The sequence below is a fragment of the Hipposideros armiger genome, unplaced genomic scaffold (assembly GCF_001890085.2).
Source record: "Hipposideros armiger isolate ML-2016 unplaced genomic scaffold, ASM189008v1 scaffold_97, whole genome shotgun sequence".
Taxonomy (NCBI): Eukaryota; Metazoa; Chordata; class Mammalia; order Chiroptera; family Hipposideridae; genus Hipposideros; species Hipposideros armiger.
The window spans coordinates 555610-568141 of NW_017731447.1; the positions used below are offsets into that span (position 1 = coordinate 555610).

Here is a 12532-nt window from a genome sequence, read left to right on the forward strand (position 1 = left end):
CTCCTCCTCCCCCTTCCTTTCTCCCTCCCCCACATACCTCTCCTCTGGGCAGTCTTGCCTCCCTGCTTCTAGCAGACTGCAGGGAGCAGCGATTTTGAACTTTGGCCAGCACCAAGAACAGGAAAGTGGTTTGGCTGGAATGCTCCCCACCTCCTTAGGCACCAGTACCGCAGGTCTGGGGGGCCCTGGAATCTGCATTTTGCAGGGTCCCTAGCTGATGCTGATGAAGGTGGTTCATGAGAACCAGCGGTCTAGAGTAGAAGAGGTTTTGTGAGAAAACTCAGGACAACTTGGAAGGACCCAGCCTGACCCAGACACAGAAACTTAATCTCTGGGGAACTGATGACTGCGCTGTGTGGCAAAGGGCTTACGAAGTCACCAGCTGAGTTATGCGCGGATCAGAAAAATTCTCCGTGGTTGCTTCCGCGGAGCTGGGGAGCTTTGCTGTGCTCAGTGGCTGGAGCCCAGACCCTGGCCCTGCCCATGTGTCACCCACCAGTCATAGGGAGATGCTGTGAGTGTGGATGGAGCGGGGCCAGCACCGCCATTGTGGAAAATGCACTGAACATGGCTTCCTGGCCTGAGTGCGCTGGCCAGGGAGCTGGTGAAAAATGTTGGAGCACCAGGGAAGAGCGTGAAGAACGCTAAACCCACATCCTACTTATGTTGCTGTATGAGGACAACTTCACAACATATTCCCATTGGGGCACATTCTGAAACTCAGGAATTTGGGGCGATTTCTCAGATTAGGATTATAACTTCCCCTTTAGAAGCCTCTCCAAATGGGATACAGAGACAGATACTGGTGACAGGCCCTGAGACCCTCCCCAGCCTGTGCATTCCAGAGGTTCTGTGGCTTCCTCCGCTCCGCTCCGTGGAGGTGCTGTGGCTAGCTGGCGGGGAGGAGAAGGGACCATCAGCTGCCTGCCGTAATGACCATCAACACCCCCATGGCCCAGCCCCTCCAAGCTTTAACTCTGGGTTAAAAGAGCCTGTGGGCTCTGCAAATACCACTTTAAACCACGTCCCCGGGGCTAGACCTTTCCAACACATTGCCAGCCCTCAGCCCCTCCTCTACAGAAAGCCTCTCTCAGCTCCATTCTTCCATCTCGCCCTCCCCCGTGGTGGCAGAGTCTGGTGGGATAATGAGAAAATCACCCGGTGAGGATCAGACAGGCTGCCCAGGGCAGGCTCAGAATTCCCACCACTACCCTCCTCTGGGCATTGAGAAGCGTCTGCTCTAGGAAGGCAGACGGGGGCTGGCATGCCTGGGGCCTGCCCCACCTCCCAGCAGCACCCTTTCCAGCACCCTGTCTCTGGCTCTTAGCACCAAAGCCCCAAGGCTGGGACTCAGTTAAACTTCCTGAGGAAAGCCCAGCTGATGGAAAGCCTCCCTGGAAGGAGGATGATTCCAAATGGGTGTCCCACTCAGCAGGCCCCCTGTTACCCGCCTTAGTTTCCTGAGCCCTGCTCTCTGTCCCCTGGTAAGTGCTTCCTCTCCCCCGAAACACACACACACACACACACACACACACACACACACACACACACACGTGCACAGCCACAGGCCAGTCTTTAGCCCCACGTACTCCCGAGAGCCCCAGGCTGAACATCAGGCCGTCCTGCAATCTCACTGAGCCAGCTTTCTCTTCCTCCCCCACCTGGCTGCAGTATTCCTACGAAGGGATGGAGATCAACAACTTGCCCGTGGAGCTGACAGTGGTGTGGAACGGCCATTTCAACATTGACAACCCAGCTCAGAATAAAGGTGGGGACGGTGGGGCTGGCGGGGGAGGCGGGGAGGAGGCAGAGAGCGGCTCTGCTCTCCTGGGCAGGTGTCATTCTGTCCCCAACCCTAGTGGCTGTCCCTCTCCCTCTGGCCCCAAACCCGCCCCCCACAGCCTCTCCACCATCCCACCTGCTCTGTGACTTGTTGGGCGTGGGCTCTGCGTGGGCAGGAGGCTTCTGGGGGCAGAGCAGAGTGAGCAGGGCTGGCTGACAGGAGCACCCACTGATTCTGGAGGGAGACTGCCCTTCCTAGTTCAGTCCCATCACCAGAGGCTGGCACTGCGCTCCTTGTCCACACTCCCCGGCCCCTCCCAGCCCCCCCGCGCGCCGGGGACGCACAGAAGCCGCATTCAGCGCGTCCGGGGCTGCGCTGCGCCCCCGCCGGCGGCCCAACAAGGCGNCTAAAGTACCTCTGGCCCTCTGCCCGCAGTTCACCTCTACAAGTGCGGAGCCATGCGCGAGAGCTGCGGCCTGTGCCTCAAGGCGGACCCAGACTTCGAGTGTGGCTGGTGTCAGAACCAGGGCCAGTGCACCCTGCGGCAGCACTGCCCCGTCCACGAGAGCCAGTGGCTGGAGCTGGCGGGTGCAAACAGCAAGTGCACCAACCCCCGCATCACAGAGGTAGGCCACAGCCCAGTGGGTCCTGCACAGTGTGAGTCCCCCCAGGGATCCCCGGGTGCTTTCAGTGCCCGGCTGGCTGGGGGCACCTCAGCTTCCGCAGGATCTGCAGCTCGGGTTCGGAGGCCCGTCCCATATCAAGGGAGGCTGAAAGCAGACAGTGGCTCGCCCCTCCTGTTGGAGTCTCCACATGAGCTGTTTCAGAAAGGACACTTAAGTCCTTTCTAAGACCCTTTGTCTCTAAGAGCCTCGGTGACAAAGCCGTGATGCTCCGAAAGTGGCAGCCTCACCAAGCAGTGGGCCCATGGCCGAGGCTGCGTGGGGGTCACGGGCGCAGAGCCCAGCCCTGGGGAGGTGGAGGAGGTCAAAGCAGAGAGGCCTCAGGACTCACCCAAAGCAAGAGCTAAGCTGTAAGGTGGCAGAAATGGATTTGGAGCACAGTTCAGGGTACCCAGGGGACATAGGCCGTGGATAAATACTGCTGAGGGGCAGGGTAGAGCTAACCATGCAGCTATGTGGGTGACAGAGAACAGGGTTTGAGTCCCGGCTCTGTCAGCTAATTGCTGGGCAGCCCAGGGCTAAGGCATCACTATCTTCATCCTCAGCTTGCTCACCTGTGCAATGGGTCCATGCATCACAGGGAAGTTGTAAGGATTATAGGGGAGAATCCACGTCCAGCCCGTGGGGATCTCTCATTCTTGTCCCCCTCCATCATCAACATTGTTAAAATCATTGCCGCACGTGTCTCAGCCAGGGGAATCACTGCCCCTGGGTTTATTTAGGTCACCTGTGTCTCCACCTCCCCACTTCACACTCTTGGCAGAAAGACCCCCTGAGGTCCCCCCTCCCACCACAGCTGGAGTCCCTTCTCCCCTGTAAAATAAGGAAGAGGTACCCATGTGTCAACAAAGGGACCACGTCTGCCTCACGTCTGTGCTTCTAGCACAGGGCTTAGCACATAGCAGGTGCTCAATGCCTCTTGGCCACAGTGGACACTGATTTAATGACAAAGCTGAAGAGGGTGGACAAAAGAGGAGGGAGAAGAAAGATAGGTCTCTGCCTCGTCCACAGTGAGGATGCACTGGGTGTCCAGCTCTGTGCAAAGTCCCACAAACGCATGTGTACCTGATAATCTAACTATGGCCATCTAATAATAGGCCGACTATCTGTGTGGTGCTTTATAGTTTGCAAGGTATCTCCATATCCCTTACTCTATCAGTCCTTACAGCATCCCTGCCTTACAGGTTCCTGGGGCTGCCACAGCAAAAGACCACCGACAGGGTGGCTTAAACCACAGAAATGTGTTATCTATCCATATAGGAGGCTGGAAATTCAAGATCAAGGTGTTGGCAGGGTTGGTTTCTTCTGCAGGCTGTGAGGGAAGGGTGTATTCCAGGCCCCTCTCCTTGGCTTGTAGGTGGCTGTCTTCTGCCTGTGTCTTCACCCAGCTTTCTTCTATGTGTGCCTCTGTCCAAATTTACCCTTTCTATGAGGACACCAGTCATGTTGGATTACGACTCAGTCTAACGACCTCATTTTAACTTGATTACTTCTGCAAAGACCCTTTCTCCAAATAAGGTCACATTCTGAGGTACTGAGGGTTAGGACTTCAACATATGGATTTTGGAGAGACGTAATTAAACCTACAATGCTTGCCAAAGCTAGGATTATTATCACTCATTCTTGGATAAAAAGACCAATGCTCAGAGATGTTTATTTCTTCTAAGCAAGTGTGAATCAAAGTGGCCCTGAATCCTGGGTTGCTTGATTCCTAGGTTTACATTCTCCCACTGCAAAGGCAAGACCCCTCCCCTCCCATGTGTTCCCTCTCCCTGCAGAGATGCATGGAACATAGATGGGTGTCTTGCCTTTGTGCTCACACACCAGGGACCCATAAAAGCAAGAAGTTTGGCTTTTGGGACTGAACAGCCTCCTTCGGCAAAGTGACCCTTCGTGGGTGGCCCTCTAGATGTTCCCCCTACTTAGGCTCCTTTGTCCCCCACATTCCTGGCTTACCAGATGCTGGCAGCTTCCCTCAGCCCCTATTTCAGTCTCCTGCTTGGGTAGGAATCTCAACAGTGATCCTCATATTGGAGGGAAATCCTTATGCATTTAACCTACAGGATTATCTGCAAAGAGAAGGCCAGTGGGCGCCCCTCTGTCCCCTGCCCCTGGTCCCACATCTGGCCGTGTCCCGCTCTCCCTCCTTTTCACCCAACTCTCCCCTCCTCCTCCCCTACCCCCCAGAGCCCTTAACAAGCAACCAGGCTGGCACGCATGACTGCTAACCATGCGCCTGGTGAAACGGTGGGACTTGCTTTCTTCTTGGCCTGAGACCAAGAAAATCGCAGGGAGGCGATGGCAAATTAAACAAATCTCCCTGCGACGGAGGCTATTTACTGGCTCCATACTGGCATCGGCCCCCCAGGGAACCCAGGGAATTGAGGACTGGGCCAGAGATAAAACTCCTTTTTCAGGACGACATGCCAGGGCTGGAATATTATATATCCCCTGGTGCCAGGTGCCAGTGGCATTTTGGGGACTGGTTGAGCAGACATTTGGGGAGAACATGGACTTTACCTTCCTGATCTCCCTATATCTGCCTACCTCCCTCACACAGCAATGGGTCTGTGCCTCCAAAGACCCTTTGTTTCCAATGCAGTGGGAACACACCTGTGCAAACCCTCACGCTCACGTGCACGCTCACTCACAAACGTTCACACCCACACGTGTAAGACACAGGAAGTATCTTGACTTTTGTAGGTGAACAGCCTCCCCCTGGCAAATCTGCCACTCGGGGGTACCCCAGCCTCATTTCTTTTCCTTCTTCATCTTTCACTGTCCCCCCAGGATGGAACCCCCAGTTGTGGCCTTTGGGGGGTGGAGAGAGTGGGCAATGTTAAGAGGTGGTCTATCTGGGCTCCTTCAATTGTAATCCCATTGACATTGGCCAAGATCCACATGCTGGTGTTCAGAGGCCCCAGGAGTGGGAAATGTGCATTTCTCTTGTCTATCAGATGCCAGGAGAGGCTGGCACAGCGTGCTTCTACCGCCAAGGTCACTACTGCGGAACGTCACAATTAGATCGTGTGAACTGGATGGAGCCCTTCCTTCAAAGCAGGCCCTTGGTTGTTGGACCTGAACATTCTAATCGTGGGTTTTAATACCACCAGTGCCATCTTTGGAGGGAAGGCCAGGCATGAGGGTCAAGTCTAACTAAATTAAACCCAAGAAACCAAGCCAAGCAGTGAAGGTCAAGGGGTTGTGACAAATGCTCTGCCAACTCCAGGAAGATGCTTGGATAGCTGGGGTTTGCAATACAATTTCAACTCAAGAAACAAATACGAGGCTGTCACTCAAAAGTCCACAAAGAGAAGTGAGACACTGTCCTTGCTCTCAGAGGCTCCGGGTCTGATGAGGAAGTGGGTGGGGGATGGAAGGATGGGGATCAGACACAAGCGTTACCATGAAAGGAGCCCAAAGAAGGTGCCCTGAGATTCCAGTTGCAGGGGAGCGGTGTTGGAGAGCGAGAGAGAGGAGGGGCGGGAGAGGAGAGAGACTATCTGGTGACGGTAAGTGACATTAGAGAAGAATCTTAAAAGATAGGTGGATCCCGATAGTGTGGAGGGCTGTGGTTCATAGAGGGGTTCTTCATTTTCCTTGAGAATAGAAGCCACACAAGCAAATGCCAGATGAATTTAATCATGATTTTTCTATGAATTGCCCAGTAACCTTGGGGATCACATTCCATTCCCTCGTCTACGAAACAGGAAGGTGAACGAGGGTCTTTGAACACTGCTCCTAAAATCACACACAAACTTGGACTGCTCTAACCGAGGCTCCTACCCACTGACAGTCCCAGACCTTGGTGCCCCCGTGAACTTGAACCCAACTCAGGGAATTGGGTAGAGAGGGAGAATGCCAGCAGGATTTCCTTGCACCATCGCCCCATCAGCAAATGGGTGACGGTTCCATCTTGGTGCCTGCCCAATCACAGTGCTTCCTCCTTCCAGATAATCCCCGTGACAGGCCCCCGCGAAGGGGGCACCAAGGTCACCATCCGAGGCGAGAACCTGGGCCTCGAGTTCCGGGACATCGCCTCCCACGTCAAGGTGGCCGGCGTGGAGTGCAGCCCGTTGGTGGATGGCTACATCCCTGCGGAACAGTAAGTAGAAGTGACCTGAGACAGAGAAGTACAGGAGGGGAGGGAAGACAAGCCATAATAAACAGTCTGAAAGCTTATGGAGGTGAAAAGAGAATACCCCTAATATTCTAGGGGGGTTGGGGAGGCTCCCACAATTCCCCAGTACCTAAACTAGACAGCTGCCATATTGGGGGAAGTGTAGAAAGGGGGAAAGGCTGGGAGAGAAGAGAAAAGTCACTGTTACCTCCTTGGGCTGTGAGGGCGAGTAGGAGTGAGACAAAGCAAAATTGAAATCTGCAAGAGAGATGTGCGTTCAGTTTGTTACCCCCAACTCCCTCTGCTGTCCCTAACTCCCCACATACGCCGTCCCCCAATTATAAAAAAAGCTGACCCTGAGCTACTCTCTGTGGAGGCTGAAAATGAAACTGCATTTGCCTGGATTGTTTTTCTCTTTGCAAAATCCGCTGGTCCACTGAGAGGGTCATTTGGCGAGTGACCCTGACCTCTAACCTACCTGGTGGAGGAGATCTGTGAGTCATGGATTGCCTTGTAAATAAGTAAACACAATTTTCCAGCCCAGCAAACACAACCATGAAGTGTTTACCAGCACAGTAGAATCTATAGTCTCTACCATCTTTGCTGCCCCTCCCGGAATGAAATCTTGCTACTTGTCCTGTGTGCAGAAGTTATTGAAAGGCCTCCCTTGGGTAGGTCGGTGCAAGTTTATATTTCCACCTGCTGGCTTTCTCCTGGGTTTAGTAATCTGGAACCATCAGTACAGCCATCTTCAATTCCTCCTGGTCTTCCCAAGGTGCTCAGAGCAGGTCAGTTGATTGAACTTTTCAGTCCTGGTAGGACTCACCTCCCTGGTCTATCACTGTTTATTTACCCAAAGATTTTTCTATGCCTCCTTCAACTTTCTGAGCCCTTCCTAGAACAAAACCAAAGCAGGCCGCTACCAATATATTGTGATCTGGGGGACTGTGAAATGCTGTCCTCGGGACCTGCATAGCCAGATATAAAAAATATTATTATAAAGCCACATGATTGAAATATGGTGGCACCATTCAGATCCATGGAATAAGAATCCTGATCTATAAACATTTAATATGTGATAAAAGTGACATTTCAAATCAGCGAGGGAAGGAAAGATCATGCAGTAAGTGGAGCTGGTTAACTCCCTCAAAAAATATATATATAGTATCAGATCCTTATTTCACATTATAAACCAAATAAATTCCAGACAGATGAAAAAGTTAACTGTAAAAAATGAAACCGTGAATGGATTAGAAGAAAATACAGGTGAGGATTTATCTGATTTCAGGAAAAGGCAGGTGTTCTGTAACCGCAAAAGAAAAAAAAATTATACAAGAAAAGATTAGAAGATTTGAGTAATAAAACTGAAAAACTTGTGTGTCAAAAATCATCATAAGTAGAATAAAAATATGAACGATAGACCAGGTATATGGTTATACACCCTCTTACAATTCAGAGATGCTTTTTCTTAACATACATAGATGTTTTATAAATAAAAAGCAAATACCAAAAAATGAGCAAAGAGCATGAATGAGCAATTCATAAGATACATCAAGAACTAAAAGTCATATAAAAATGGTTACCATCAGTAGTAATCAATGAAATGCAAATTAAAACAGTAGGGAACAATTTTAAAAAGTCAATGGCCAGTGTGGGTGAGCGGTATGAGAAATAGCGCATTCATACATGCACATTAGGAAGGTAAATTGGGATGATCTTTCTGGATTGCAGTTGGGAAATGTGGGTCGAAGGTCTTCAGCCTGGCCATCATATTTCTAGAACTTTCCTTAAATAACCAAAATGCACAAATATTTTATTTTGCAAGAATGCCTATTTCAGCTTTATTTATAATAGTAAAAATTTAGAGGCAATTTGTATGTTTGAAAATAGGGAATTAAATCAATTCAATAAATTATTTTATGTGCACAGGACAGTAAAGTACGTAGCCATTAAATCTGATATTATAGAGGAATCATGACCTGGAATATACTCAAGGTATATTAAGTGAGAACACAGGCTACCAAGCAGAATACAGAGTTTCTAATTAATTTTATGAATGAAAAGGCAAGTTGGAAACATGTACACAAAAATGTTGACAATGGATTTTCTGGGTGATGCAACTGGGGGGTAGGTATATGTACAGCAAGTTCTTCTATGTACTTCCTTTTTTTTTTTTTTTACACTAACATGGCAAGTGCTTTTATGTATTCTCTATTTTTTTTTACACTGAACATGTATTAATTATGTTATCTAGACAGAAAGCCAACATATATATTTTTGCTTTACTCTCACCTAGAAGTTCTAAGAGAAAGATAGAACCCGGAAACTATAAAATAAAAGAGTACTTTTTTTTTTTTTTTTTGCTGAGCCATCCTGCTACCTGTTGGCAGCTCAGCGGCTGCTCAGCTCAGGCTGGACTCGAACCGCTGTTGCTCANCTACCTGTTGGCAGCTCAGCGGCTGCTCAGCTCAGGCTGGACTCGAACCGCTGTTGCTCAGAGCTCAAACTCTTGAGCGAGCTCTTAACCAACTGAGCCACTCGGCCGGCCCAAAGAGCACTTTTAAAGTTTATGGTGGCAAAAGACATAAACAAAGTTGAAACACAGGTGACCAACTGGGAGAAAATAATGCAATATTTATTTCAGACAAAAGTTAATATTCCTAATTCAGCAGCTTCCACAAAAGGACAATCCAGTAACAAAATAGAGGGCTTCAGATAAGTCAAAGGAAAGCCTGTATAAGATTTAAAAACACACACACAGGGGGTGACCAGTTAGCTCAGCTGGTGAGAGCGTGGTGCTGATGACACCAAGGTTGCCAGTTCGATCCCCGCATGGCCACTGTGAGCTGCACCCTCCCCTAAAAGAATCAACTATGCCATTGTAGCATGAAGGCCATGTTTAACCAATGACAGTGACTGTTCCCCAATAAAATTAAAACACACACACACACACACACACACACACGAAATATGTGCACCCTCACAAGTAATCAGGAAAATAAAATTTTTAATTAAAATATTTTTTTTCCTATTATACTGGAAAAACGTTCAAACCCTTGGAAATATCTAGTGTTGGCAAAAGAGTGAAGTAATCTCTCTCAATTACCGTTGATAGAAGTGAAGACGGTCACAGCCCCTCTGGACCATTATTTTGCTTTACTTATTAAACATTAAACACACAAACAAGCGACCCAGCAAGTTCCCTCCTCAGACACGTATTCTGATAAATACACAGCCCTGAAGGGTGTGTGTATAAGTTGGTCTATTTTGCAGGATTATCTGGAGCAGGAGAAAAATTCCGATGAGTTCAACGCTCATCAGTAGGAGGTTGGTTAAATAAAAGATGGTGAAGTCATAGCATGCAATACGACGAATGAAGCTGTGAAAGAAAAAAGCAGAGTTTTGTGTGCAGTGACACGAAGGAAAGGGCGTGCTGCATTGATGAGTGCAAAGAGAGGGGTTCAGGGGACTGGGTAGTTCTGTTTCACTTTCATTTTAAACACCGGGTATATGTTTCTTTCTATACGTATGTTGGTATGTAATTGCGTGTGTGCATATATATATATATATATATATACACCATTTTTGTTTATGTGTGTGCATAATATCAAACAAATATATATACATGCCTGTGTGTATGTGCAACTACATATATTTGGGCAAGTTGCCTAATTTTTCTGTGCCTCAGTTTCTTCATTTGTATAATGCAGATTATATTTATATATTTTATAAATATATACTATATGTATATACATATTATATATATTTGCAAAGGTCTAGAGCAGGGGTCGGCAAACTTTTGAGATGGAAGAGCCAATCCCGTCCCTCACAACAATTTAAAAACTATTCAAGAGCCATAAAACAAATGAAATCACCATGATGTGAATAATATCCTTTAAAAATTTTATGAATGAAACTATGATAGTTTTATTTTCATTTTCAATTCTACTTGAGAGCCACATGTACGTACCCAGAGAGCCGCATGTGGCTCGCGAGCCGCAGTTTGCTGACCCCTGGTCTAGAAAAAGTCCTGCGAGGATATGTATACCAAATATTTAAGAGAGGTTAGGAGTGCAGAAAGGGGCACTTAACTTTTTCACTGTCACCCTTCTGTACTGTTTCATTTTCAAAGGATATGAGCAAAATTTGTAATTAAAATAATGAACATTTATAAAAAGGGGAAAATGTATAACTCTCCTCCACGCACCTCCTGACCCCTTCAGCAAGAATATGTCCTTGTCCCCAGGCCCCCAGCTGGGGCTGAGAGCAGAAAGCACAGGCAGGCTGTGCATTGGAAGCAGAGCTCCTTAGGTAGGACCTGGAAACCTTAGGTCTGCTCCAAGGCTCCCGCCTGACTTGCTGTGGGCCCCTGGGTAAGTCACTTTACCTCTCTGGGCCCTGTCAGCTCTATTCTCTAAGGGGTTTGGCTGAAGCACCCCCTGCACAGTAATTCACAGTGGCATGAATAATTCATGGTTAGGGACTAGGGGCCAGGTCAGAACGCAGGGACCCTCTCCCAGGCCTCCAAGGAGACCACTGTAGGTCGCCTTCCTCATTTCCTGAGAACCAAGGAGAGGCCCCTGCAGAAAACAATCTGGGGTGTCTCACCTCCTCCTTGCCTGTCCCTCCCTGAGGTCCTACTGCAGAGAATGGCGCCTGTGTAGGTATGGGGCACAGGGGTAACGGCTGAGAGTCCTGTGACCCTCCTGTGACCCGTGGGGTCTGCCCTCTCCTCCCTGCAGGATCGTGTGTGAGATGGGGGAGGCCAAGCCCAGTCAGCACGCCGGCTTCGTGGAGATCTGTGTGGCCGTGTGTCGGCCCGAGTTCATGGCCCGGTCCTCACAGCTCTATTACTTCATGGTGAGTCCCGGCCACCAGGGGCCTGGCCAGGCGCAGGCCACAGGCCTCATTACCAGGGCCGCTGGCCCCTCTAGACCCAGGGCAAGGTCATGGGAGTCCTGTCCTATGAGAACACAGCCTTGGAATGAAGACCTGGATTTAAATCCATGCTGTGCTGTGCCTGGGGTGTGGTTCCAGGGAAGTTGCTGTGGCTCCCAGGCGCCGGGGCCCCTTCTGCCTGAGTGGCAGTGTGGCACAGAGGTGAACGTGTGGGCTGTTGCATCAGGACTGTTGGAATTTGAGCCCTGGCTCTGCCACTTGCTGAGTGGACCTGGGCCAGCTGCTTAACCTTTCTGCGCTTCAGTGTCTTCATGTCCGAAACAGGGATGATGATAACAATAGCACCTACCTTGGTATGTTGTAAAATAGGTTTATTACTTCTAGAATCATTTCCTTTATGATTTCTGTGATTACCACCAGGGCTACGGTGCCGTGGCCTGCCGTTTCCCCTATATACTGGCGCCCCAGCGTTTCCGTCCCATCATTGTCCCCCCACCCACCTTCTCTGCTCACCATCCTCCCTGGCCCATGACCTCCTGAACCCACCTCGTTATCCCACATCTCGCCTGCACCCCACTCTGCCTTCCTCTACCTGCACCATTAACCCCTCCTGCCCTAACACCCCTTTCCCCGCATCGCCCTCCATCGCCCTCCATCGCCCTCCGCATCCCAGGCCTCTCAGCAGATCTCACCCACCTGCGACTCCCTCCAGCTTGCACTCTCCCTGATGCTGCAAAGGCTGGTCGGCCAGCTCCTGGCGGTCCAGGGTCAGGAGTTCCATGGGGCAGTGGCTTCTGGAACCTCTCAGCCTTGTGAGGGCAGGGATGCTGGAGATATGAGCACATCCCTGCCACGCGCCCGGCGTCATTTCCAAACTGTTTCACCATCCAGTTAACGTCTCAGGTAAACGACAGCTGTGATGGTATAATTTCCTCATGATGCTGAGCAGCTTTGGGAAGCTGGAAACCTGAGTGATGGATTTTATGCCTGAGCATCAAATGCCCTGAAATATGTCACGGGGAGCCCAGTTTTCATCCTTCCCCCTTC

At 49.8% G+C, this 12532-nt stretch overlaps 1 protein-coding gene across 1 annotated transcript in view; it reads left to right on the forward strand.

Annotated features, from left to right (window-relative positions):
• PLXNA4 (plexin A4) overlaps positions 1–12532 on the forward strand; it is a 378640-nt gene that overhangs the window by 302512 nt on the left and 63596 nt on the right. Inside the window, exons 11-14 of the mRNA XM_019646084.1 lie at positions 1672–1768; positions 2219–2409; positions 6420–6571; positions 11329–11446. Of these exons, the coding sequence (XP_019501629.1) occupies positions 1672–1768; positions 2219–2409; positions 6420–6571; positions 11329–11446 (558 nt within the window). The remainder of the gene's footprint in view (positions 1–1671; positions 1769–2218; positions 2410–6419; positions 6572–11328; positions 11447–12532) is intronic.